The sequence below is a fragment of the Anabrus simplex genome, chromosome 1 (genome assembly GCF_040414725.1).
Source record: "Anabrus simplex isolate iqAnaSimp1 chromosome 1, ASM4041472v1, whole genome shotgun sequence".
Classification (NCBI taxonomy): domain Eukaryota; kingdom Metazoa; phylum Arthropoda; class Insecta; order Orthoptera; family Tettigoniidae; genus Anabrus; species Anabrus simplex.
The window spans coordinates 1,423,951,905-1,423,979,766 of NC_090265.1; the positions used below are offsets into that span (position 1 = coordinate 1,423,951,905).

Genomic DNA, 27,862 nt, shown 5'->3' on the forward strand with positions numbered 1-27,862 from the left:
ACTCATATTATAGTTTAATTTAACCTAGAATACATTTATCCAGAACTGAAGGATTGGGATGAAAATGTCATGAGAACTATTTGCTAGAGGGAGACATTGCACGTATTATTCATAAATATGATAATGGTGGTAATAATAATAATAATAATAATAATAATTGTAGATTGTTATTTGTCCCCCATATATAAAAGATAACCTCACGAGCAATGTCACTTCTTGGTTTGTTGTATAGATTTTCTGACATCACCTATATCCACGCCCTTAGAGCCTACTATGTATCTTGCATCTTACCGATTATTGAATTTGCATATCCCATTTGGTCTGCCTCTTCACTCACTAATATGAATCACATCTTCCGCGTGCAGTCATTCTTCTGTCCCATTGTATCCGATTGTAAAAACTTGAGCAGCACTCAGATACTGGATAAGTTAAACCTTCACCCGTTATCTACTCGCAAGAAAGTAGCTCTCCTTAGATTCCTATACATAACACTTTTAACGGTTTATTTTGTTCTCCTGAACCTGCATCCTTATTTTCCCTACATGTCCCAACTCGCAAAACCAGGATAAATCCACTCCTTCATGTTCCGTGTTCCCGCCTCACTTGTTCAAAGAACTTTATTTATCCGCATACCAACCCTCCTTAACCCTTCAAGCCTGTATTAAAAGTTGGCCAAGTTTTACCCTACAGTGGTAATAAATTTGATAAAAATATCACAATTTTACATGCTGTCACAAACATTGGTATAACTTATAAACGACTTGCCTGATTTTGTCCAAAATAAGCGGATACGCAGTTCATATCATGCAGATATTGTATCTACATACAAAAAGATGGCATGCAAAGTAATAAAATGCCTAATTACCTTCTTGTTGGAATAAAATTTGAATCAACAGGTGTCCATGATCATTCGTTTGAGCACTCACTCATGTTACTATCATTACGTAGATCACGCGTAATTTCCTGCTGTGCATAATCATCATCACTAACACTTCATTATCACTCGGATTATTCTCATCCTGCTTTCACCTATTATGCGTTCGAGAGCTGCATTAGATAAACACAGATGATGCGAGGATGCCGCTATGTTGTCACAAGGATCGACGTTGTTGAAACAAATTTTTTTTACACCAACACAGTGCCGCATTACGGTAGAAGATCTCCCCTGTGCTGCGAGCCATGCTAAAAGTTCATGGTGACAACTAACAGATGGCACGCAGGTGTACATCTAAAAACACCGTTAGCCTAGTCTGTACAGGTATATGGCAAACCGTTCCTGGCTTATGTTTTGTAGGTCCGTACATGTACACGTCGAACCAACTTGAGCAGTTAATCGATTCTTTCTTAACTTACAGTGTTGTTGTTGTTGTTTGAGTCATCAGTCCATAGACCGGTTTGATGCAGCTGTCCATGCCACCCTATCCTGTGCTAAACTTTTCATTTCTACATAACTATTGCATCCTACATCTGCTCTAATCTGCATACCATATTCATATCTTGGTCTACCCCTACCATTCTTACCACCTTCACTTCCTTCAAAAACCAACTGAAGAAGTCCTGGATGTCTTAAGATGTGTCCTATCATTCTATCTCTTCTTCTCGTCAAATTTAGCCAAATCGATCTCCTCTCACCAATTCGATTCAGTATCCCTTCATTCGTGATTCGATCTATTCATCTCACCTTCAACATTCTTCTGTAACACTACATTTCAAAAGCTTCTATTCTCTTTCTTTCCGAGCTAGTTATTGTCCATGTTTGACTTCCATACAATGCCATGCTCCACACGAAAGTCTTCAAAAACATCTTTCTAATTCCTATATCAATGTTTGAAGTAAACAAATTTCTTTTCTTAAGAAAGCTCTTCGTTGCTTGTGCTAGTCTGCATTTTATGTCCTCCTTACTTCTGCCATCGTTAGTTATTTTACTACCCAAGTAACAATATTCATCTATTTCCCTTAACACTTCATTTCCTAATCTAATATGTCCTGCATCACCTGCCTTAGTTCGACTGCACTCCATTACTTTTGTTTTGGACTTATTTATTTCCATCTTGTACTCCTTAACCAAGACTTCGTCCATACCATTCAGCAGCTTCTCAAGATCTTCTGCAGTCTCAGATAAAATAACAATATCATCACCAAATCTCAAGGTTTTGATTTCCTCTCCTTGGATTATGAATCATTTTCCAAATTCCTCTTTGATTTTCGTTACTGCCTGTTCTATGTAAACATTGAAAAGGAGGGGGGACAAACTGCAGCCTTGCCTCACTCCTTTCTGGATTGCTGCTTCTTTTTTTTTCAAACCCCTCTATTCTTATCATGCTGGGCCGATGACCTTCGATGTTAGGCCCCTTAAAACAAGCATCATCAGATTCTTATCACTGCAGACTGATTTTTATACAGGTTGTAGATAGGTTGTAGATAATTCCTCGTTGTCGGTATCTGATCCCAATCATCTTCAGAATCTTAAATAGCTTGGTCCAATCAACATTATCGAATGCTTTTTCTAGATCTACGAATGCCACGTACATGGGCTTGTCCTTCTTGATTCGATCCTCTAAGATCAGACATAAAGTCAGGATTGCTTCACCGGGCGAGTTGGCCATGCGCGTAGAGGCGCTCGGCTGTGAGCTTGCATCCGGGAGATAGTAGGTTCGAATCCCACTGTCGGCAGCCCTGAAGATGGTTTTCCGTGGTTTCCCATTTTCACACCAGGCAAATGCTGGGGCTGTACCTTAATTAAGGCCACGGCCGCTTCCTTCCAACTCCTAGGCCTTTCCTATCCCATCGTCGCCATAAGACCTATCTGTGTCGGTGCGACGTAAAGCCACTAGCAAAGAAAAAAAAAAGGATTGCTTCACGTGTTCCTACATTTCTTCTGAAACCAAATTGATCTTCTTCCAACCCAGCTTGTACTTGTTTTTCCATTCTTCTGTAAATAATACGTGTTAAAATTTTGCAGGCATGAGATACTGAACTAATGGTGTGGTAGTTTTCACACTTGTCAGCACTGGCCTTCTTGGGAAAAGGTATAAATATTCTGCCGAAAATCGGATGGGACCTCTCCTGTCTCATACATCTTACACACCAAATGGAATAACATTGCCATGCTGGTTTCTCCTAAGGCAGTCAGTAATTCAGAGGGAATGTCATCAATTCCAGGTGTCTTGTTCCTGTTTAGGTCACTCACAGTTCTGTCAAACACTGACCTCAAAATTGGGTCTCCCATTTCATCAGCATCAACAGCCTCTTCATGTTCCAGAACCAAATTATCTACACCTTTACCTTGATACAACTGTTGGATATGCTCCTGCCATCTTTCTGCTTTGTCTTCTTTCCCTAGAAGTGGCTTTCCATCTGAGCTCTTAATATTCATACACCTAGATTTCCTTTCTCTAAAGGTTTCCTTGATTTTCCTGTATGCAGCATCTACCTTTCCTAGGACCATACAATCTTCAACATCCTTGCTGCACTTCTCCTTCAGCCAACCTTCCTTAGCTGCCTTGCATATTCTATCCACTTGATTCTTTAATCGCCTGTATTCCTTTCTGCCCTCTTCATTTCTAGCATTCTTGTATTTTCGTCGTTCATCAATCAGGTCTAGTATCTTCTGAGTTATCCACTGATTCTTTTCTGATCTTTTCTTCCTTCCTAACATTTCTTCAGCAGCCCTACTGACTTCATTTTTCATGACTATCCACTCTTCCTCTATTGTGTTTCCTTCAGCCTTTTCATTTAGCCCTTTAAACAATCCCTCACACTCTTTTCTTTCAACTTGTCTAAATTCCATCGTTTTGCATTCTTTCCTTTCTTCAATTTCTTCAACTTCAGATGGCATTTCATGACCAACAAGTTGTGGTCAGAGTCCACGTCTGCTCCTGGGAAAGTTTTGCAATCCAACACCTGGTTTCTGAATCTCTGCCTAATCATAATGAAGTCTATTTGATACCTTCCAGTGTCTCCAGGTCTCGTCCACATATAAAGCAGTAATTTGTGGTGTTTGAACCAAGTATTGGCAAGACTAAATTATGATCAGTGCAGAATTCAACCAGCCGACTTCCTCTATCATTCCTTTGACCCAATCCAAATGCTCCTGCTGTATTACCTTCTCTTCCTTGGCCTACCACTGCATTCCAGTCTCCCATCACAATTAGATTCTTGTCACCTTTTACATATTGTATTAAATCTTCTATCTCTTCATATATTCTTTCGATTTCCTCATCATCCGTTGAACTAATAAGTATATAGACCTGCACTATTGTGGTGGGCATTGGTTTGGTGTCTATCTTGACGACAATAATTCTTTCACTATGCTGGTCGCAGGAGCTTACCCGCTGCCCTATTTTCTTATTCATTATTAATCCAACTCCTGCATTTCCCCTGTTTGATTTTGTGTTGATAATTCGGTAGTCACCTGACCAAAAATCCTGTTTTTCTTGCCAACGTACTTCATTTATTCCAACTACATCTAACTTTAGTCTATCCATCTCCCTTTTCAGATTCTATAACCTACCACAATGATTCAAACTTCTAACATTCCATGCTCCGACTCGCAGAATGTCAGTATCCATCTTCCTGATGATTGCCCTCTCTCGTGAAGTCCCCACCGGGAGACCCGAATGGGGGACTATTTTACCTCCGGAATATTTTACCTGGGGGGAAGCCGTCATCAGTACATCATTCATACAGAGAGAGCTGCATGTCCTCGGGAGTTAGTTACGACTGTAGATTCCCGTTGCTTTCAGCCGTGTAGCAGTATCAACACAGTTAAGCCATGTTGAGTATTATTACAAAGCCGTACCCGTCAATCATCTAGACTGCCGCCCTTGCAACTACCGAAAGGCTGCTACCCCCCTTTCGATGAACCATTCCTTAGTCTGGTCTCTCGACAGATACCCATCTGATATGGTTGCACCTGCGGCTCGGCTATCTGCTTCATTATGACATCCAAGCCTCCCCACTGCGGCAAGGTCACATGGTTCGCAGGGGAGGAACTTACAGTAACCTAGCTTATTTCTTTCATATCCCCTTTTTCTCTTCTCATTGTATATATATATTTTTTTTTTTTTTTCTGCACTATACCGCTACTTCTGTGTCATATCTGTATTTATCTTACTCTACCTAGCTGTAAGTTCTTCTCTTCAGTTGATTTTCAATCTTTAATTTTCCTTGTTCTTTTCTTTTGCCTTTATGTTTTATTGTTGATTGCTGTGTTTCTACAGTTATTTTGTTAGTTTTTAATTTTTTTCTGCTACTTTTGATATTGGATGATTTTTCTTCGTTGTTTTTTTTTTCTTTTAAATGTTTTTATTATGCTACTTCATTGTAAATATATTTTTCATTGCTGAGCTCTGTAATTTGGCTTTTCGCTCTTTTTGTTTCCCAAATAAAAAAATAAAAACAACAAATAATTCTGTAATGACCCTAGAATTTTCAATAGGAAGTCATGTCAGTAATATAAATACCTAATATAGAATTGAAGTAATACAAGGTTGCATTACCACAGAAAAAAATTTTCAATCTCTTTTTCTTTTTCATGTCTGTTTCAGGAAATTGAATCCATCATTTCCCTTTTTAACACTCAAGTGAGGTGGGAAGACAAAGTCACTCATCATGTATGTATCTAGCTGTTATATATTCATAAGCATTCTATAATTTATTTTTGTGTACTAGTAGTTTTCAAAAGTAAATGGCCTGTGTATAAAACAATGTAGAATTAAATCTCAGTGTCCGAATGTTATTTTATACTAGTTATCAGATAGGTGCTTTAATTGGCAGTGTCACTGAGAGACCTGATGAGACTTACACATATGCTTGAACTAGAGAATGGTGCACTAGAAAACCAGCCGACACTCTTTTGCTGGCCACTTATTGTAAGCCCAGTTGTCATACTACTTCCAGGGGATATGGTACTTGACTATTGTTTGCAAAGAGAAAGCAAAGTAGTTTGGTACTATCATTTACAGAAGATGCTGAAAAATGCTCTGTCTTTGTATGTTCATAAAGATTTGTGTCTATTTCAGCATAATCATGAATGCAATACAATTTGCTCTACATTGCACCAACACAGAAAGGTCTTATGGCGATGATGGAATAGGAAAGGTCTAGAATTGGTAAGTGCCTTATGTGAAAATGGGAAAAAAACAGAAAAACCGTTTTCAGGGCTGCCGATAGTGGAGTTCGAACCCACCATCTCCCAGATGCAAGCTCACAGCTGCGCACTCCTAACCACACTCATGAATACATGTTGCATTAACATGGACTTGATTCTGAATATTACATTTTCACTGTAATATCACAGTTCAATTACAATTCATTGATTAGATTAATATTTGCAGGCCTCTAAATCATCCACGAACCTACTACGCTGGCGTAGCAGGGGGAGAGGTGATACTCCCACGTGGTGCGTCCCAGGTGTCCTCTAGGGGGGCCCGAACCGGCTTGCCGACGGACTTGAGAGAAATAAAATACTTCTCGCGGACCAAACACACAACCTCCTTTGGGTGGGAGACACAGGCGAAGAATACACCCACAGTATCCCCTGCCTGTCGTCAGAGGTGACTAAAAGGGGCGGCCTAGGGATGATTATATTAGAACCATGAAACTCTTTGTGATTAGTACCACCACGCGGGGAACACAATGGGTCTCTTTTCCTTGCGCGTAGTACCACTTTGTTAGGTATCAAATAGGTTTGTGATTAGTAGCAAAGGAGAGTGCAACGGCTTTTACAGTACCTGTGATTAGTAGCACTATATGAGCGACACCATGGGATGACGGAACCCATGGTTCTGGCTTGCCCATGATTAGTACCCACTATATAAGGAACACCACGGGATAGTACGAGTCCCTGTGGTTAGTACACTTAGGTGATCAACACCATAGGTTTGCATTGCCTGTGAATGACGCCGCAATGTGTGAAACACCCTAGGTCTGTAATACATGTGCGAATTTCATTACCTGTGAGTAGTACCATAATGTGTGGAATGCCGCGAGTATACGCTGCTCTTGATTAGTACCGCAACATGAGAAATACCATGCTTCTACTTTTCTAGTGATAAGTACCATTATGAGGAGTCGATGACTTGGATTTTGGACTCCTTTAGACTACAAGCATCATCGATTCAATATCGTGCTATAGAAGCAGTCCCTTGGTCAGTAATACTATTGTTTTACACCAGCTTCTGTGCATATGAGGCACTATGGGTCGGTTCCACTGATCATTTTAATTCATATCCATCCATTCGTTCTTTGTCCTCACGTTTTGAATTGTGGTCAGTGGAGGATTTGGGGGTTTTAATTTGTCATTTCATTTCGCCTCATTTCGTACCATTAGGGGCCAATGACCTAGATGTTAGGCCCCTGTAAACAACAAGCATCAATCAATCAATCAATCAATCAATCAATCAATCAATCAATCAATCAATCAATCTCTAAATTATCACTTATGTAAAAGTTTCACTTTGATTATTCAGGTGTTCTCTGTGACAATGAACTCTTCTTGGCAATTCCTTACTCAGGGAAATGCTCTTGAATATCTTTCTGCAGTTTTGCAGAATGCATGGCAGTACAGACCATCTTGATGAAAGAAGCAATAGGCCTACATGCATTCATTAATTGTAGAGCTGACCAAAATTCTGTAATTATTCCTCCAAGTTGACCATTGTGACAAAAGTAATAAACCTTGTACACTAAACGACTCTTCATGAAGAAGTTGTTCGATCAACAAGTGTGGGCGGGGAGGTGGTGGGGGAAGCATGTTGAAGACCCAGTAACATATCCTTTCCATTCTTCTTCTCTTCTTCTTCCTTTATTCATGGTGTGTTCGGCTCCATGGCTAAATGGTTAGCGTGCTGGCCTTTGGCCACAGGGGTCCCGGGTTCGATTCCCGGCAGGGTTGGGAATTTTAACCATCAGTGGTTAATTTCGCTGACACGGGGGCTGGGTGTGTGTGTTGTCTTCATCATCATTTCATCCTCATCAGGACGCGCAGGTCGCCTACAGGTGTCAAATCAAAAGACCTGCACCTGGCGAGCTGAACATGTCTTCGGACACTCCTGGCACTAAAAGCCACACCCCATTTCATTTCATTCATGGAGTCTCTTTAAAAAGTTCCATTTAGCATCAACCTCGAAGATCTTTTGCTACCATGTGTTTTCCTTCATCTTCACCTAGTTATACCTGCTCCCTTCACAAAGTTGCAGGTCCTCCGATGTTTCTTCTCTCTTCACCAGGTAATCCCAGTGTGGAGATTCTAATTCTTCCCAGCGCCTCACATTCAAAGGGTATGTGTTCAGCTGCTTCTTCCGCATCGTTGCATTTCCTACATATATTATCTGCTATTACTCCAATTCTATGTAGGTGCTTTTTAAAATGGCAGTGTCCAGTCAGCAGTCCTTTTATATTTCTTCTGCTGAGTTACAGCAGTTCTTTAGTATGCTTCTTGTTTGGGCTCTTTATTAGTTCTTTTGCAAGCCTGCATCCTGGAGCATTTTTCCAGTTTTCCATTTGTTTCTTTTGTACCCATTTACCTATGTAAAGTCGGGCTTGTCTATAAGAGATTCCACATACTGGTTCTGGGCCCACAAAAGTTGTTTCTGACCCTTTTCTTCCAGTTTATCTGCTTTTTCATTACCTTCTATGTCTGCATGCCCAGGTTCCCATATTATTTTAACAACATTGTACTCTGAGAGCTTCAGGAGAAGTGCAAGACAATACCAAACAATTCTGGATGTAACCCGGACAGCTTCAAGTGCCTTAATGGCTGGTTGGCTATCTGTAAATATGAAAATGTTCTTATCTCTGTAGTTCATTTTCAGGTTTTCTTCAATGCATGTAATGATGGCTATCACTTCAGCTTGGAAAACTGCTGTGTGTCTGCCTAGGCTCATTTGGATTGATCTCTCAGGTCTTTCCCCGTTGATCCCTCGTCCTGTTCCCTTCTCAGTCCTTGAGTCATCTGTCCACCTCACAATATCTTCCCTACCAGTTTTCCATCTGTTAATGTCCCAGTCTTCCTTTTTTGTTATCTGGGTCTCAAATGGTTTTCAAAGATATACTTTGGAATCATATGATCAGCTTGCATGTGTAAAACTTCCCCTCTTATTACTCTGTTAATTTTACAGTGTCCAAGATTGGGCCTTTGAGCTTTCCTACATCCATTTTGCTCCAGTCGATATGAGCTCATTCTAGCCTGTCCTTCTATAAAGTTACTTAATGGAAGGAGATCTAGTAGAGTATTCAAGGCTTCTGTCAGCGTAGTTTTCATTGCCCCAGTTATGTCTATACATGCCATTCTATGAAGGCTATTTAGTTTGCTACTGACTTTTCCTTGAGACTTACTTTCATCCACCAAATGATTGCTGCATAGGTGATCAGTGGTCTAATGATCATTGTGTATATCCACATCACAATTGCCGGCTTTAGACCCCATGTTGTCCCGACTGCCCTCTTGCATGCATGCAATTGGTTCTTAGCTCGGGTTATATTTCTTTCTATGTGTGGATTCCAGGTTAACTTTTTGTCTAATATTACACCTAAGTGCAACACTTGTTCTTCCATATAGATTTCTTGCCCAAAGAGCTTCAGTGTTCTCTTCCCCTCTAATTTCTTCCTTCTTGTGAAAGGGACCAGTGTTATCTTGTTTGGGTTGACTGTGAGTTGTTCTTTCCGACACCAGTTCTCCAAAAGGTTAAACAATCTTTGCATGAGGTCCTGGATTACACTCATCACCTTACCCCTTACCACAATAACTAGATCATCTGCATATCCTTGTGTGTAAAATCCCTGTTCGTTGAGCATGGCTATGTACTTCCATATAGATTTCTTGCCCAAAGTGCTTCAGTATTCTCTTCCCCTCTAATTTCTTCCTTCTTGTGAAAGGGACCAGTGTTATCTTGTTTGGGTTGACTGTGAGTTGTTCTTTCCGACACCAGTTCTCCAAAAGGTTAAACGATCTTTGCATGAGGTCCTGGATTACACTCATCACCTTACCTCTTACCACAATAACTAGATCATCTGCATATCCTTGTGTGTAAAATCCCTGTTCGTTGAGCATGGCTATGATTTTGTTCACCACAAGGTTCCACAGAAGAGGAGAAATAACTCCTCCCTGCGCACAACCTCGAGTGGCTCTAACCGTTAGCTTCTCTTCAAACAGAGTTGCCTTTATTGTCCTCCTGTCTAACATGCATCTAATCCATTCTACAACAGTCTTGCTCACCTTACTGTATTCAACAACTTTAATCATTGAGTTGTAGGTTGTATTACTGAAGGCCCCTTCTATGTATAGAAATGCCACCAGAGCAATTTCTTTGTATTCGAGGCTTTCCTCTAGTTTGAGTGTATTTTCCATTGGGTTTTTCCTGTGTTCCCACTTGATTTATATGTACTGTTTTAAAAACCTTCTGGAGCCTTTGCTGCTTCAGTTTTTGATTCCACTTTCTCGCAAAACAGTCTCCAAGAGTTTCTTTTTGCTCTCCGTATCTCTAGGTTATACTCAGTGAGTTTCCTATGATATACGTCCCACAAGCCACCTGTTGATGATTTTTTATACAATGCTCTAACCCCTTTCTTCATTTTGGCTAGGTTGTTATTCCACCACCTAACATTTTGGACGGTTTTCTTCTCTCTTAAGGGAGCAGTTGTCATGGTATGAGGCTAAAATGGCCTCTTCTAATTGTTCCACTGCCTCATCCAATTTCCTCTGTCCCCTTACATTCATTTGGATCATTTGTATAGCCTGCCCTAGAACTTCTCTGTATCCATCCCAGTTCGTTCTTTTAGGATCTCTGTACATTTCAATATCACATTGCCTCGCATCTGTTGCATACTGGATATGCTGGTGGTCCACCAATGATAGCTCCTCCAGCATCTTCCAATCCTTAGTCAAGTTTGCTATATGCATGGTGCTCACTGTGATATCTAGGGCCCGGATTCATATGCGCTAAAAACTCCAAAATTATGCATGCAAATGTGCACTAAAAATGGTGAAAATAGACACGAAGATATGCACTAAAAATAAAACAAAATACACTTACCAAACGCATTATTAAATTTCAACTCAGTGTTAAATTGATAAACATGTTTCATTCCTTACAAAATGATGCATGGCAGTAGGTTATCTACAGTTTTTTCAATGTTTTAAGAAATCAATGACTTTCTGTTGTCAGACAGAATTAATTTATTCTTTGAAAATGATTGTTCTACGTTGATGGACGTAACTGGGAAATATTTGTACACTGGCCCTGACTGGTCGGAACATTCTTCTGGCAAAGCCTGCCTGATTCCACTTATGTACTTGATTCTGAATTGAATCTTCTTCAGTTCTGGGTTTGAGTCCAACACGACATTGAGTTTCCTTTTAACTTTTTCTCCAGATTTACGACGGTCACCATTTAAAGAACTAACAGGTGTTTTGAATTAATTGAAGGGATTCATGTAGGAGTGCACCACGAGTTTCTAGGCCCTTAATCGACTTCAGAAGTGATGAATAATGCACATGGGCGAAACTGATATCTTTATATTGTGTCCTCTTCAAGGCATGTGTGGCGGTGCTCCTCTTGATTGAATGTTGCTCCGGCTGCTCCTAAAATAAAAACATCAAAAACTACTCACCGCACACTTAGACTCTCTCTCTCCCCTTGGGTGTGGAAATGTCCCTCAGCTTTCCTCGAGGTTGTCGGGCCACAACAAAATGGGAGTGAGGGAGTAAAAATAACGATGGGTCAACTAACTACAAATAACGTTACCCAAGACTGAATCGAATTTAAATGAACATAGTTTATTAACAAAAGAATCAAAAGAAAAAACAAAAACAAAATTTAAGCGAAGTGAAATAAAATGGATTTAAAGAAAAATAACTGGAAGGAAAAAACTCAAGATCTTCCCATACGATCTACCTCACATAAACTTGGATGTAGGTCACAAAATTAAAATAATGAACATCACCATGAACTAAGTTCTACGTCGATAGACGCTAAATATAGAAGAAACCAGTGGTCTACCACACGAGATTCCACTCATAGAAATGTCTCAGATTTACAAACAAAACTGAAATTGTAAATAAGGGAATTATATCATTTATCAATTAATTAATTAATTAATCAAATTGTCAGAGACCACTAATGGGTATCTTAAATTCACAATTCTAGACTTATCAATCTTACAAGTTACCCAACTGTTAACAACCATTTTTAAGTAAAAGAAAGTAAGAAAGAAAGAACCATGAACACTCTTTCCGTTGCGTAAAATATCGTTTTAAATTATATAACCTTGCCACGTAATTTAACTGGTGGCTGAATGAAATATCGCAGAAGCTGTGTTTCAAATAACATGAAATTTATTATTAGAAATTAATTATTCTGCCAAGATACACCTTACATTAACTTACTGTGATAGTTCTGGACAATCAAAACAAAAATAATATTAGGCTAAATGCCTCAGTCTTTACATTAACCAAATGAACTTGCCTTTTTACATCATTTTATCTTATTTGCCGCTATTTACACTTTACTAAGAATAAACAAATTGTGTTAATTTATAGTTGATGGCGGCAGATTCCATCTCATTTAATCAATTTGCGACTTTGTTCACATAACCTATTACCAAAGGTCGGTTCATTTGCCTAAATTAAATTTGTAGTGGCATCCAATTTTATTTATTTACGGTGCCTTCATGTCTGCGTAAAGAACCTGCTGTAATTTTGACTGTGAATACTAGGTGGTCCTATTAAACTAACCTTTGAAATTCTAATTTATAAAATATACACAGCACTGTACAGCATAGTGTTCAAAACAAAAGAAGAAATCAAAACACAAAATAACCTAAGCTACACCTACACTTAATTCACAAAATACAACAGATATCCACGTACCGTTGGCGTCTACTCTTTAAAACACAGTAAAATCTAAACATCAAAACATCAAAAATGAAAAATAAAGAAAAAAACGAACAAATCTCAAAAATAACGTGATCAACGCCTACATCGAAAAATAACAAAAATACGCAATTTACCAAAATTCAAAATCCGCTGTCAACAACAAACTTTCTAAACGCTGAGGTGCACTTTGGTGGCAATGCCATAACACAAGACAGAATGTCTGAAACTGATATTCCAAAGCTAAAAAAAAAAAAAAAAAAAAGAATAGAAAATACACATCACAATGAACTGATTAAATTCAATTCCTATTTTTACCTCATTATTTTCTTCTCAACGTAGCATTTTATATCAACACAGCCTCGTTCTTTTTCACACGGGCTCAATAACTGCACAAGTCCATTCTCTCGTTCTCATAAGCACAATACGACATATGTACGACATGGTCCTCAAGACTCTACTTTCCATCTCATAACTATTACCATCAGGGATATTATTGCATATTTATTCTCATACTTTGATCTTTCATTTCTATTCCCTAAGTCGCCATGTATTTCAGAGCTGGTCAGCAACGATTCCTCATTTTTAAACTGAATATAGAAACAAGATTGTCTGCCAACATTCTACTACCAAACTTCAAACTATGCACCCTAAGGAAAAACATGCATTTGAAATCATACACCATCACGACAAGAGAAAAAAAAAAAACACCTCAGCTGAAATTAAATAATTTGACAACATCTCACAAAAACAAATTATTATTATTATTATTATTATTATTATTATTATTATTATCATCATCATCATCATCAAATAAGGCCTCGAAACGTGCCTGCAATAAACCTGGACATGAATTACCTAATGTCAAGTAAAATGATCTGTAAATCATCAACATAAAACTCACGTCATTGAATGATTCAAACCTGATTGACAAAAAAAACTTCAAATATGTTTATGATAATTATTATTATTATCGATCCCCTGACATTTACATCCCGAATCGTTAGATGTAATTGCCCTGGTCTCGCTCCCGCATTACACTATAAAAATTACATCTAACGCAACTCAACTCCGTCTCAGGTACGTGAATTTTACCTATATACAAAAATACATGAAGTCACTAACCTAACCGGACCACGAATTATTCACGTCATTATTAATTACATACTATATAAATATAACATGCTCTTTTACCTTTGTGCTGAAAGGTGGGCTGCATCCTCTTTAGCCCCCGTTACACATTGATTTAATCCATCGTGCACATATTGTTGAAATTACATGACATTACGCGCACAAGGCTTGGATCCATTTTGGTTATGTAGCACTCGCAGATAGGTTGAATCACACACACTCTTGAAGCTTACATTAAAATATAATTTACACAACATAAATGGAATTAACACACACAGAGTTTGACTTCCATTGAGAGAAACAGAAATGCTACGCTGGCTGTGTCCCTTCACCTTGTCTGCAAATTAGCTCGCTTCCCTGCGTGCTTGTACTGGGGATTAAATGTCATTCACCTGGCTCGGAAATAGAAAGGATACGTCCAGGCCTTGTGCTGTCCCGTTACCTTCCGTAGTTACCAAATCTCTTCACCCTCTAATTAGCATGACTAGTACCGGCTCCAATGTCCCAATTGAACAGTATTTTAATACAATGCAAATCTAAGTGCGATATCTTACTGATCATGCACAGAGAAAAACTGTAAAATCTTCGTCCTTCTGAATGTAATGACTTCTCAACTCAATTACTACTGCCTAGGTTACGTGTGAGCTTGGAATGTGTTGCGAACCTAAATGTTCCGGCCGCTATCATTCTGAAAAATAATATAGTTCATCTGTGTACGCCGTGAGCTTAACACATTAAATGTCTATTTGTGAAACATCATAGTAGAAAAATCAGCGACATTTCAACTGTAATAAGTGTCCCAACATTTTATATAACCTGATCTTGTAATATTATAAGAGTTCTCCAATGTCCATCACCTTAGTCAACTCACCGATCATACACTAAGCGATGACTGACACAATAGCGGGTTTAGTTAACTTCGCTCTGCGCTGCACATCTGGAAAATTGACCGTAGGCTCTAAAATTGTAACCAAGACTGGGTGTTCGGCAAGATGCGACTAATAGTTTTGTAAATTCAGGAGACGCCGCCTTCAAAATAGTCCAATGGAGGGGTGTGGCGTAGTGATATGACACCTTGAATTAATTTTCCAACATTCCGTAGATTCCAAAAATTGGTGTGATTTACATGTTGCACTCAAATATAATATATGATAGTTTATTTTTATACAAGCTCCACCGCGTCACTGGGATTATTTTACTGCTGCGATACGGCGCCTTCCCGCCATGAGACTCAGTCTTCTGGGTGAAACCATTCTTCCAAACATCAGACTTTAATGCTGATAACTTATTTTTTATGAGATAATTAATCACATACTCGCATAAATGATCCCTCAAATTTTATTCCCAGATCAAAACACAGTATATTTCTACTTCTCTCATCACCAAATCACGAAAAACTGAATAATATTCCCACTGAAACAGGGCGGTTTAATTTTGGAATTTTCTGATTGGCCGAAAACTGCCTCCAGCTAGACTGACATACTTCATCCCGGGTTCAACCATTCTCGCAGAGGGGTGTTAGGTATGACTTCTGTCTCACTCACTCAATACGGTGCGGCAAATTCCAATGTCCTCTTTCTCGTGGGAAAGCTTGGTAGAAAGTTTCGCACCATCGGCATCATAAACTTTATTACAGGACGCTTTTAGCAAAAGCCTTCTCGAGACGTGTCTTAAAGCCAGTTAAGGGGATGTATTTTCACCCTGTGAGGTCTCGATATTACTTCTTGTGAGATATACTGCACCGACTTGCTATTTTCAGTATTCACATGTATAAATTTAATTATTTAATTAATGCATACATCAGGCCATTCGCCTTATGGGTGCAATATACAGTTTCAGATTCAAATGTGCACTTTGCTTCACGAACACACGCAGTATGACTATCATCAATACTTTCAACTACACCATTCACTTGAGTAAAGTTTTCCTGGTAGAATGATATTGCAGATAACCCAGTTACCCATCTTGTGAGAACAGGTTCCGGTGGAAGAGAAACCTGAAGCAGATGAGTTTTGTACAACTGTACATGAGCTGGTGTTTTTAGGATCATATTTTTTCCCACTTGAAATTACTTTGTTGACCGATGGAAAGAGGGTACGTATCTTTTTTGCAATTAGATGCCATCCATGGGCCAAACATGTGACATTGATGCGATTTGGAAAAAAATACTCAAAGAGACTGACTAGCTTTCATCGTATACGAAGCTGCATCTATGACTAAAAGGCACACTTTGTAACAATCACTCTCCGATTCACTAGGCAACGTTAACAAATCTTGCATCTGTAGCATGGTTGGATTTTTCTAGCACCTTGCATGAAAATAAATGAGGTTTTCCGGGTTCTTCTGGACATAATTTACCCACTATGGAGTTTGCAATGTATCGACCATACGAATCGGTTGTTTCATCTACCGATATCCAGACACAGTTCTCTCATGTCAGATCGCATCGAATCCATGACAGAAGCGTGCATTGAAGATAAATAGTTCTTCCTAAGGGTAGATTCATCTGGTATCCTTTGATTAGCACAATACATTTCAAGAAACGAGTGTAGAGTGGATTATTCAACCTTCATACAAACGTTTTACAAATATCAGCGGAAAATGCACTAACTTCACACTTTGTTTCCATGTCGATTAAAGGTAGTGATGCATATTCTCACTCTGTTCTTTTGATCTGAGATGTTAAGTTGTTTTCGAATTCTGTTCAGTTTGATATCTTTTATCGCATTTTACACTCTTCGCACACTTGACAGTACACTACATCACAGTCGCTTGTATATTCACTATTGCCTGATATCCACAGTTTAATTAAAAAAGACCTAGAGCTCTTAGTTTTAGGCATTTTTACATTTTAATTTGGTGAAAAACACTGCAATAGACGAAGAGCAAGTTAACATATGAAAAGTGGTGGCAAAAGGGGCTCTGGTTAAGACGCAGCAGGTCGTTATGCTACTTAGGATCCAGAACGGGTAAAAAAAAAAAAAGTAAATAAATAAATGCAATGTAAATATTAATGTTATACCAGTTTTATAGTATCATTTGAAGCAATTCCACATACTGTATATCAGTTGACTATATTTGTAAGTAGTACAGGAGATATTATAATTAGAATTTTGTAAACAATATAAATTTATTAAGGATGAGCTGTGTGTTTAATAGAAAACATTGTTAGCGTAAATTGTATAATATTGTATTATAGGAAAAATTTTCTTCTCTTGTTAATTTAATATTTAGTGCTTGACAATAATGTATTTTAGTGTACCATTTGCCACCGAGGTAGACACCTCATTTGCAAATAAAGAGATTTTGATTTGATTTGATTTGATATGAACACACTTGTTTAAGCAAACCTTGGGAGGCTAATGTAAGTAGGAAGGAATGTCAGAAAGAAGGAATAGCTGTTGTGAAAAGGATCATTATCCATTTACCTGCTTGTATTGTGACACTGAAAGCATGTTCCTTGATTAGGGAAGGCTTTTAGTGTTGCCAAGGGATGTACAACATATAGATTTCATTAAATTTTCATTTTGTTCAGAAATCTTAGATAATCGATCACACATAAGACAAAGATATATCTTTATATGCACTAACATTCAAAATATGCACTAACGTTCAAAATATGCATTTGCATATGCGCATATGCATTTTAAAATAATCTGGGCCATAGTTATATCTATTATCTCTCTACGATTCTTATTTATGAATGTCGGTTTATTTCCTAGGTTTAATGTTATCAATTCTGTTCTAATAATACACTCTAGTAAAGATTCACTTCTTGCATTGCAGTTGGTACTGCACCATGCAGTGTGATGTGTATTTGCATCTGCTCCGAGTACTAGGTGTTCACATTTCCTCTTTGCTTTGCAAATTAATTCTTCCATGTCTTCCGATGGAGGCGGATCCGTTGTGTCATATGGAAAGTACACAGAGCCTATTGTTATTTCTCTGAGACCTTACCAATTTCCAAGTTTTATCTTGGCCGCCACTAAATCCCTTGAACAATGTTCCTTTAACAGGAGGTATTTTAATTTTCTGTTCACAAATAAACATATTCTGGGCATATCCGATGTAGTATCGTACATTAGCTTACCTCCAGATTCCACCAGTCCTGCTACTCTGCCCTTAACTACCCATGGCTCGTGTATAAGAGCCACGTCAATAGTCTCGGACTTGAACTTCCTAACGAAATTGGCAACAGCTGCTTTTTTTATGTTGAAGGTTGGCCTGAAGAACTTTCAGCACCATCCTTGCCAATGGTAGGTTTTGTTTTTCCCTTAATTACTTGAAATTTGATCTTCCCAAGTCCAAGCTTAGCCTTAAGACCTCTTTTCTTGGGTTCTTCAAAACCTCTTTCATTAAGGTCCAAAACAATTGTCCTTCCTGTGTCGTCAGTAGTTGTAGCATTCAGCATTCTCCACTCTTTCGGCAGAAGTTTGGTGTCATGCTGATGTATTCTGACAAGAGCATCTTCAACCTTCATCTTGTCAATTGGAGATGGAAACTTGGTGATGACCTTTGTGGTAATCAGCACCTTCTTGACTTCTGCCACCTCCAAATTCTCCCCTTTCCAAGGGTTGCAATTGGCTACTGTCTGTTCCAGCCAACTTTTGGTTTCTGGATTTGCACAGATCAGTACCATTGCTCCACTTTCCAGCCTTGGAGACTCGAGGAAGCCTGAAAGACATCCATCCGACAATGGTTTAATCTGCGCTATCAGAACAAATGATAGCTCTTCACGTCTTCCTCCTTCAGTTTCCCATCTGGAAAGGTTTTAGGTATTATGGATACCTTGGTTAATGAGATAGATGACCTTGATTGAAGTAAGTCTTTCTGAAAAGGACATGACCATTTCTTCTTTCTGTTTCTTGACAGGTGATTTTGTAGCTGAACTTGATGGCGTATTATCCTCCGACCTTAGCCTTTTGGGCATTGTCGGAGAGAAAGCCTCTCGCCGATCCCTGTTCCTTGACTTCTTCTCCGTCCAAGTTCCAGCCGCTATTTTGGCTTCCTCCCTTGTTCTCTTCCTTTCCGTACAGTATGCACTGTTGCGAGGTGGTCTGTCAATATGTAATCTGTTGATTTTTTATGCAGAAGTCTTCAGTTCTGTCTCTACAGATGTTCCTGATTTGCTTGTGATAGCAGTCTGCTCTACTGAAGCTTCTGTTGCCATTTCTTGTTTTGAGAATTAATGTGCCTTGACAAATGGAACCTGTCCATTAGAAACAACTGAAGTGGGTCATAATGTCCATCTGCAATCAGATTAAATGTTCGCCTTTATCAGATCCTTTTTAAATGCTTCACAACAGTTACACGGTATAGAGTTTGTATGCAGTTTTAGTATTGTAGACTTGTGTGTTTCTACCTACATCAGCTTCTTATGACAATGTAGTCTTTTATTTTATGCAAGTGAATATCATAAATAACAAAGTGGAAGCTGTTCACACATACTTTGTGGTATTACAGTCATTCATTCTTGCTGTGAAAATGAGATGTCATTACTTCAACTGCTTCATCCTGCACTGACCACCTCTGTACAGTACCACCTCACAGTGAGCACTGGGCAGACCAGCGAGCTGTGTTTACAAGGACAGATGGGAAGTGAACATAATAGGCAACATGAAGGAGTCAGCCAAGCAGGCAGATACCTTTTCCATGCACCACTCTGGGGCTATCTGACATCATCTTTGAGCACTAATTTCTAATCATTTTCTTGGAGTGTGTCTATTCCATTTAAGTCTCTGTCACCCTCATATTCAGTTACACCAACACTGCCTCTTCCGCGTAACTGTACAATATTTTTATGTTTTATATATATATATTGTCAACCCGTGTGGGGATTTACCGGTTACCTCCATCGGGCGCGTCCCATTGGAATTGGGGAAGCTCGCTGGCTCTGCCGCCAGCAGAGTCAGAGGGTAGCAGGGAAATAAAATACCACCGTGAAAACAAAAACTGGTCCCTTGCCAGGGTTACGGCGAAGACTGGTAAATGACCAGAAGCCAGAAAACATCTTGAGGCAACCTCTAGGGCTAACAACCCTAGTTGTAAAAGGATGGGTACCCGTCCAAAGCAAAGTCAAGTCAAAAAGCATGATGGCACAATATTTCAAGAAACATACCCCAGGGGGTAAATCTTCGGATAAATCCCTCGTCGTGAACGCCACGGCGCACGAGTCTCGTTCGGATTCTGGGGGAGACTCGACATCATGCAAGAGACGAGTCGGAGCGTCTCGGTGTACCCCGAAGAGTCAAAAACTCAGGCCAAAATCTAAAACCTTTCTAGCAACTTTCAACATAAATTCACTTACACAAACTGGCAAGCTGAAAACCCTCACCAAAGCTCTTCACGAAAATCAGATATCCATAATGGCCCTACAGGAAACAAGGTACCCAGATGAAGAGATTTTTGAATCCGAAGGCTACCGATTTTTCAAGAGCAAAGCGCAAAGAGGAATCCTCAATGGAGCTGTGATGCTTGGAACCGCGTTTGCTGTTAGAACCAAGATCCTTAAATCGGTTGCAAATTTCGAACCTGTGAATGACAGATTGTCTATACTCACAATTAAATGCGCGAACAAAACCTACGTCCTAGTTAACGCACATGCTCCTACAAACGATAAGAACAAGTCTGATCCAGACAAAGTTGATAATTTCTAGGACCTACTGGATGAAAAATTAAAGAAAATCCCCAAACACCATGTCAAGCTTCTTTTGGGTGACTTCAATGCCCAACTAGGTCGTGAACAGAAGTACAAGAAAGTTATAGGAAATTATCCTGCTCACAAAAGAACCAATCCCAACGGCAAAAGACTGGTGTCCATTTGCGAAAATCACAACCTCCAGGTCATGTCGACCCACTTTCGCCATCTACCCAGAAAGCAAATGACTTGGCGTTCTCCCGTCCAAGCTCTCGGAGAGTTCCAAATTGATCATGTTGCAATCTCCAGGAGAAACAGCCCTGAGACTATGAATGCCAAGGTAAAGAAAGGCATCAATGTGGCCTCAGATCATTATATATCTCTTATCAAATTCAAACCAAGTCCCGCAAACACAAGGAAGACAACCAAACAGATCACACGCTTCGATAATAATAAACTTGGGCAAAGGGTCGAGGAGTTCCAGGAGAAGGCTAGACCAAATGACTGTGACTTTAACAACGCCAAAAGTCTCCTTGTTGAGGCCGCCAAAGACGTTGCAGAAATCAAGAGAAGCAAAAAGCATGCCTGGTGGAATAGTACCTGTGAATCAGTCCTCCAAGAAAGACTCAATGCGTGGAAATAGTACTACTCTACGAAATCAGAAAATGATTGGGAAACCTACAAAACCCAACGTGTCCAAGCAGCTAGGGTGTTCAGAACTGAGAAACGTAAATACGAAAAATCTCTCATTGAAAAGATAGAACAAAACTTTAGGAAGAATGAAAACAGAGAGTACTACAGAGCCTTCAAACGCAAACTCACTGGCTATAAACCACCATCTCTATGCTTTGAGCAAAAGGACGGCACACTGGCGATGTCAAATGAAGAAAATTGCAGCATTCTGGCAGATTACTTCAAGAATTTACTTAATTGCTCTAAACCGCAAAGCGCCATTGAGACCAAGGAACCCTTACTCAGGTACCCAGATTCCAGACCACCCGACAGAGATGAAATCAAGCGCCACATTGCCCGTCTCAAAAATAACAAAACGCCGGGGAAAGACTCAGTAGTAGCAGAACTATGGAAATATGCCCCAGAGGAATCACTTGATATCTTGCAAAAGCAAATAGAAGAAATTTGGAACAAGGAGACCCTACCCGAAGATTGGAAAATAGCCTTGATCCATCCATTACACAAAAAAGGCAGCATGAAGAACATCAACAACTACAGAAGAATATCTTTGCTACCCGTGACTTACAAAATTCTATCACTTGCCATTCTGGAGCGTCTGGAAGCACAAGTCGAACATCAAATAGGAGAATACCAAGGAGGGTTCAGAAAAGGTCGCTCAACAGCTGAACAGATCCAAAATCTCAAAACGATCATCAGATATTGTACACTAAGGTCCAAGCAATATGTGTCTGTCTTTGTGGACTTTAAGAAAGCGTACGACTCCATTGACCGGGAAGTCCTGCTAAACATCTTAAATGAATTTGGAGTTGATTTGAAACTGCTGGCATTAATTAGAGCCACTTTGACCGATACAAAATCCAAGGTGAAGTTCCACGGATGTCTTTCGCATTCCTTTGACATCAAAACAGGAGTCCGACAAGGTGATGGGCTATCCCCGATACTCTTCAACTGTGTTCTTGAAAAGATCATCAGAACTTGGCGGGTGAGATTACAGGAAACCAACTACAGTCCATTGAGAATAGGAACCAAATCCAAGGGGATTGCAACAGACTGCTTAGCATTTGCCGATGATATTGCTGTTCTGTCAAATGACATAGAAACCGCTAGAGCTCAAGTTGAAATTTTAAAGGAAATTGCCGAACAAACTGGTTTGCAGATATCGTTTGAGAAAACAGTAATGACTAACATCAAAGAGGCTCCACCAAAACTCCATACAAAATACGGGGACATCACCCGAGTAGTCAAATTCAAATACCTAGGTGAGATCATCATGAAAAATGGACTGGACAAAGAAGCACTTCAGGAGCGAGTACGCAAACTGGAAATAGCCTACCAAACATCCCGCACAATCTACAACAAAAAATGCCTTTCCCAAAACACCAAGATACGTCACTATGAAACAGTTCTGAAGCCAGTAGTTCTATATGCAGCCGAAACCCTGTCTCTAAATGCCAACAAAGGACTCCTTGAAGAACTGGAGAAAAGAGAACGCAAAATTGTGAGAGGAATCTTGGGATCAAAGTACAGAAATGGAATTCATCAAAAGAGATCCAACAAGGAAGTCTACAGCAAAATAGAGAAAATTACCGACACAATCAGAAAAAGACGGGCACGATTTTACGGTCATCTGAAAAGAATGGACGGAAGAAAATTAACTAAAGAAATCTTTCACTTTTTTTATTCAAACCCCAAAACCACATTTCCCTGGTTTAGAAATACCAAAGAAGACCTGCAAATGCTACATATCTCAGCTGAAGACGCCCTTAACAGAGATCTCTTCCGCAAGAAAATATTGACGAACGGGCTAAACCGAGACGAGCAACCGAAGAGAAGACACGGTGCCCCTTGGACAGAGGAGCGTAAGCAGGCCCACTCACAAAGAATGAGGGAAATTTGGGCTCTAAAGAAGGCCAAGTTCAGTGTCCAATGCAACAAGACTTAACGTGGTCCTTGATGGCCCCAGCGAATTATATATATATATATTGTCAAACTGCTCATCTTGTTCTATCTACAGGGTGATAAAAAAAACATGTCCATTGATTAGGGGTAAACAAAGGATGGCATCAGTAGTAGATGTTTACATCTTTGTGATCTCTGTGAGTTTTCTTAATTGTCACACTCTTTCTGCCTTTTACCACCAGGATACATTATACAGTATGGTAGTATCTGGCTGTGAGAAGGCATTGTATTTTGTTGTACTTTGAAGCGGCAAAATCCATTGTGGTGGTGCATCAACATTTTAGGACCCCATTTTAAAATGGTAGTTAAAGAGGCTAATTTGAGTTCATACCAAAAGGCATTCTGGGCATTTTCGTGTCTGTTACTTCCAACTTATATGTCATCCTGAATCTGCCCAGCTTTCATTCCCATACAGCAAAATTGAATTGTTCTGTCTCTATGCATCATGGGCATAGTTCCAGCAAAATGACTGATCATTCTTCTTCCAGGCCTTAATACTAATTTCTTTGGGGTCGACACTTGATGTTGATTTGGTCCAATTTTATGACTGGATGTCCTTCCTGATGCCAACCCTATGTGGAGGGAAGTATTTCGTATTACTTGTTTCTGTGATGGCTAATAGTGTAGTGTATTGTGTATACACAAAGAGAAGTGCATTGAGATGAACACTAACACACAGTCCCAAAACAGAGGAATTAACCATTGGGCCAAGGAGCCCCCCCCCCCAACCTGACTGAGCATTGTACTGTCATAATGTTACGGAGAACTTAAGCGGAGATGCGTGCAGTTTGAGCACGTACATTGTCTTGCTAATCATCCCATTTGCAATATTCAGCATCAAAGGGACAACCACTAGATTGAGTACCCCATCAACATGCTGATGATTAGTCTTATTACCCTTAACAGAAACCACAATCACACATTGAAGCCTTTGTCTCTGTGCCACCACGGCACCGAAATATGGCGGACACAAGTAACAGACACCCTCAGGATATCAACAAAATCAACACAATCAATGAAAATGGTGAAAGAACAGATAACTTTAAATCACCACGGTGTCCAAATAAGAGAAAGGGGAGCACGTGGATCAAAACACTTCCATGCACAGCTTAATTAATGAAAGTTTAAAAACAGATACACCTCTTTAAGGTAAATTAGATGTATTTAAAACCTGTTAACACCATGCGTGTCCATATGATCACGGCCTGCATTCCTTCATTTAGACTGCTCTCAGTGCTTTGTATAGCGCTGGAATTGATTGCTGACTATGTAGATCAATTCAAGAAGCTTGTGGCAACTGTGTGCGAGCATATTATTACATGATACATATCGACTCATTGTTTCAGCGCACTTTCGTTTCGTGTCATTGTCACAGCAGCTGAATCATGATGGTGCGCTTCAAGTAAGTTTGATATTTCACATATATTTATGCTTAGATTACACAACTAATATGCTTAACAAGTTCGGGAGTGATCTATGTTCACATTATGATGCCGTTAATTTACATTTAACAGTAAATATTACTCCCGTAGGCACTTAAAACATTGCGTGATCGTATGATCACGCTAGGCGCTTGTGTTAGCTATTCACCCTGTGCGTGTATTTGATGGTGGACGTTATGCTACCTGTTACTATTACTGTTATACATCAATTTTCATTGAACAACTTTATTCAATTTACGGTCATCTATTCTACATTTAAATAAATTGCGACTTGATAACATATATGCAGCTACAAAACCTTGTTTCCCTTTTTACAGGGACATTACGCTCCAAGAAGTATTAGATATTCTTGAATCGGACGAACCAATTTTTATTGAACCTCCGGAAGCTAATATTCACTCCGACGAAGATTCAGGAGATGATGTTGGTGGTTTGGTTGATAACCTCACAGGTCGCCAGCTTTCAAGTAAGGTAGAAATTGTACTCGCTGGCAACGATCGTATAGGAAGCGCAGACGATGATCCCGTTTCAGCAGGAACAGATAGGATGGACCAGAATGTGTCGTACTACAGAGTAGGCATACGTGGAAAGAAATGGTGGTGGTCGCTATTCACATGGCTCCTGGACGTATCCATTCACAATTCATGGTTACTGCTAAGGAGGTCTGGATGTGATTTGTCACATCTAGAATTTCGTCGCCACATTGTGCAAACATATCTACATAAGTTCAAAATAATGCCAGTAGGAAGAGGCCGCCCTATCACCTCGAGATACAGTATCCAGCAGAGTAGTGTCACTGACGATGCACGACTTGACGGGATTGGGCACCTCGTAGCACCCTGCAATCGATGACGCTGTGCTGGAAAGGAATGCTCCAGTAATGTTCGCACCGAGTGCACAAAATGTAATGTTGGACTCTGTGTTCCATGCTTTGTCCTATTTCATACAGTGTGAAGCATACAGTCCTTATATTTGTTCCTATTCGGTAATTTCTGTGAATTAGATAACTTGAATGTAATATATTACGAATATCTTGAGACTTTTATTGCTTTATTTATGTATGTACATATTGTAATTAATGTATATTCTTCATAAATTATCATCTTTAGTTTATTTTAGTGTATTTTGTTCATAATTTATCAATATCAATACATAAAATCTATAAATACCAAAGAAATTCTATACAGAATGAAATGCTAACACATCTGCCTAGCGTGATCATATGAACATGCCACCTAACGACGAAACCGTGAAAAGTATGAGCTTAATATTTTGTAGTTATGTTATACTATGGACCTGAAGTGATTTAGACTAATTTCAAAGAAAACGGACGAAAAAAATAATTTTGGCGTTAAAGGGTTAACTTTGAAATGAACTAAAGATAAATGAACAAATATTCAACAGTCATCCCCAAATATCAAGACAAATATGTAAAAGAACAGAAATTCACTAAAATAGGAATAAAATTAACAACCTAGGAAACAAAATCTATTTAGAACGCGGTCGGCCAACGCAAAGAAAAGAAAAAGGTAGAAACACTAAAACTATTACAATTAAGGCAGGATATGATAGTATTTTCAGTACATTGTTAACTTCCTTTTTTCCTTTTAAACAAAATTCTCAGACCAAAATGGGGAAAATTTGGTTTCTTTGTTAAATTTTGATGGTATCAAGGACATCCCACTGAGCTCATCTCCTCATAATCATCCACATCAGGTACACTAAATCATTAATAAACGTGGAAAATTTTAGCATGAAGGAGTGAAGGAAAATGCTCAAATATCACGTAGAAGGGAAGAATCAACATAAAAATGCTCCACAAAGACCAAGGTCTTCCATAGAAAATCAGCCACGCCAACTAGTTCAATAAACAATCATCACTATCACCATGGCAACCACCAAACAAAAACAATAGAATGGTGAACCCCGGAACAATACCCAACAATGAGAAAACTTACATGCAGTCAAACATTGGAGGATTCTGTCAGAGTCAATAGAGGAGGCACAGAACCAGATTGCCCAGCTTCAGGAACAAGCAAGTAAGGCAGGCTTACGGTTCTCCTTCAAGAAGACACAGTACATGACCAACATCGAAACAGCACCCAGAGGGATGACAGTGGAGGGAGGGAGAATTCGGAAAGTAGAGAAATTTAAATATCTGGGAGAGTGGATAGATAACAACATGTCAGAGAAAGAGGCACTGATATCGAGAATCAACAAAATGAACTTGGCATACAAGCTAAGTATGAACACCTATAACAAGAAGATATCAATCAATGCAAAACTCAAACATTACCAGACAGTGATCCATCCAGAAGCCTTATAGGCAGCCAAAGGTAGGATTGGTCAAGAAGTTAGAACTGGTGGAGCAAAAAATCCTAAGGAAGATACAGGGAGTCCAAAGAACAGAGGATGGATCATACAGAAAGAAAGCAAACCAAGAACTGTACCGCAAGATAGAAAAGATCTCAGACACCATCCGGAAGAGGAGAGCCATGTTCTTTGGACACATCTACAGAATGGACCCGGGAAGACTGACCAACCAGATAGTAAGGTCTTTTGAGACCAGGAAAACTGTGGTATGCTGGCATCAGGAAGTGAAGAAGGACCTGACAGAAATGGGAATACAAGGATTGGAAATAAGCAACACGGAAACTTGCAAGTCGAAAATAAAGAACACAAAGAGTTTCCAAGAAAAAGTTAGTTTGCGGACCCAAACGCCATGGACGGAAGAGAGACGAAGGTTGCAGAATGAAAGAATGAATGATTACTGGGCGCAGATCAAAGCCCAGGAGCAGCTGAAATCGAATTAACATGGTCCACAGTGGGCCAAAATGAAAGAAAGAAGAATGGAGGATTTAGCAGATTCCATTACACAAAAATTACAAGGTTAATTAAAATAATAAGAAAAGGGTAACAGAAAACTAATATAATTAAATGGGATCAGATTATTTAAAAAAAAAAATGTTTGCAGAAACCCTCGTGGATAGTCAAACCGCCTCTAACAGAATTTCTTTATAAGTTAGATTTTACATAATAGTTCAAAGCACTTGTTGATTATGATAATAATACTAATAAGGTAATGAACTAAACTCAATCCACCAGGAAATGGTTTGACCAAACAAC

At 39.3% G+C, this 27,862-nt stretch overlaps 1 protein-coding gene across 3 annotated transcripts in view; it reads left to right on the forward strand.

Moving 5' to 3' along the window:
• The window catches only part of LOC136879145 (tRNA (guanine(10)-N2)-methyltransferase homolog), a 287,770-nt gene that overhangs the window by 115,148 nt on the left and 144,760 nt on the right, over positions 1-27,862 (forward strand). For all 3 annotated transcript variants that reach the window (XM_067152901.2, XM_067152909.2, XM_067152917.2), the window contains one exon: positions 5,550-5,615. In XM_067152901.2, coding sequence (XP_067009002.2) covers positions 5,550-5,615 — 66 coding nt within the window. The remainder of the gene's footprint in view (positions 1-5,549; positions 5,616-27,862) is intronic.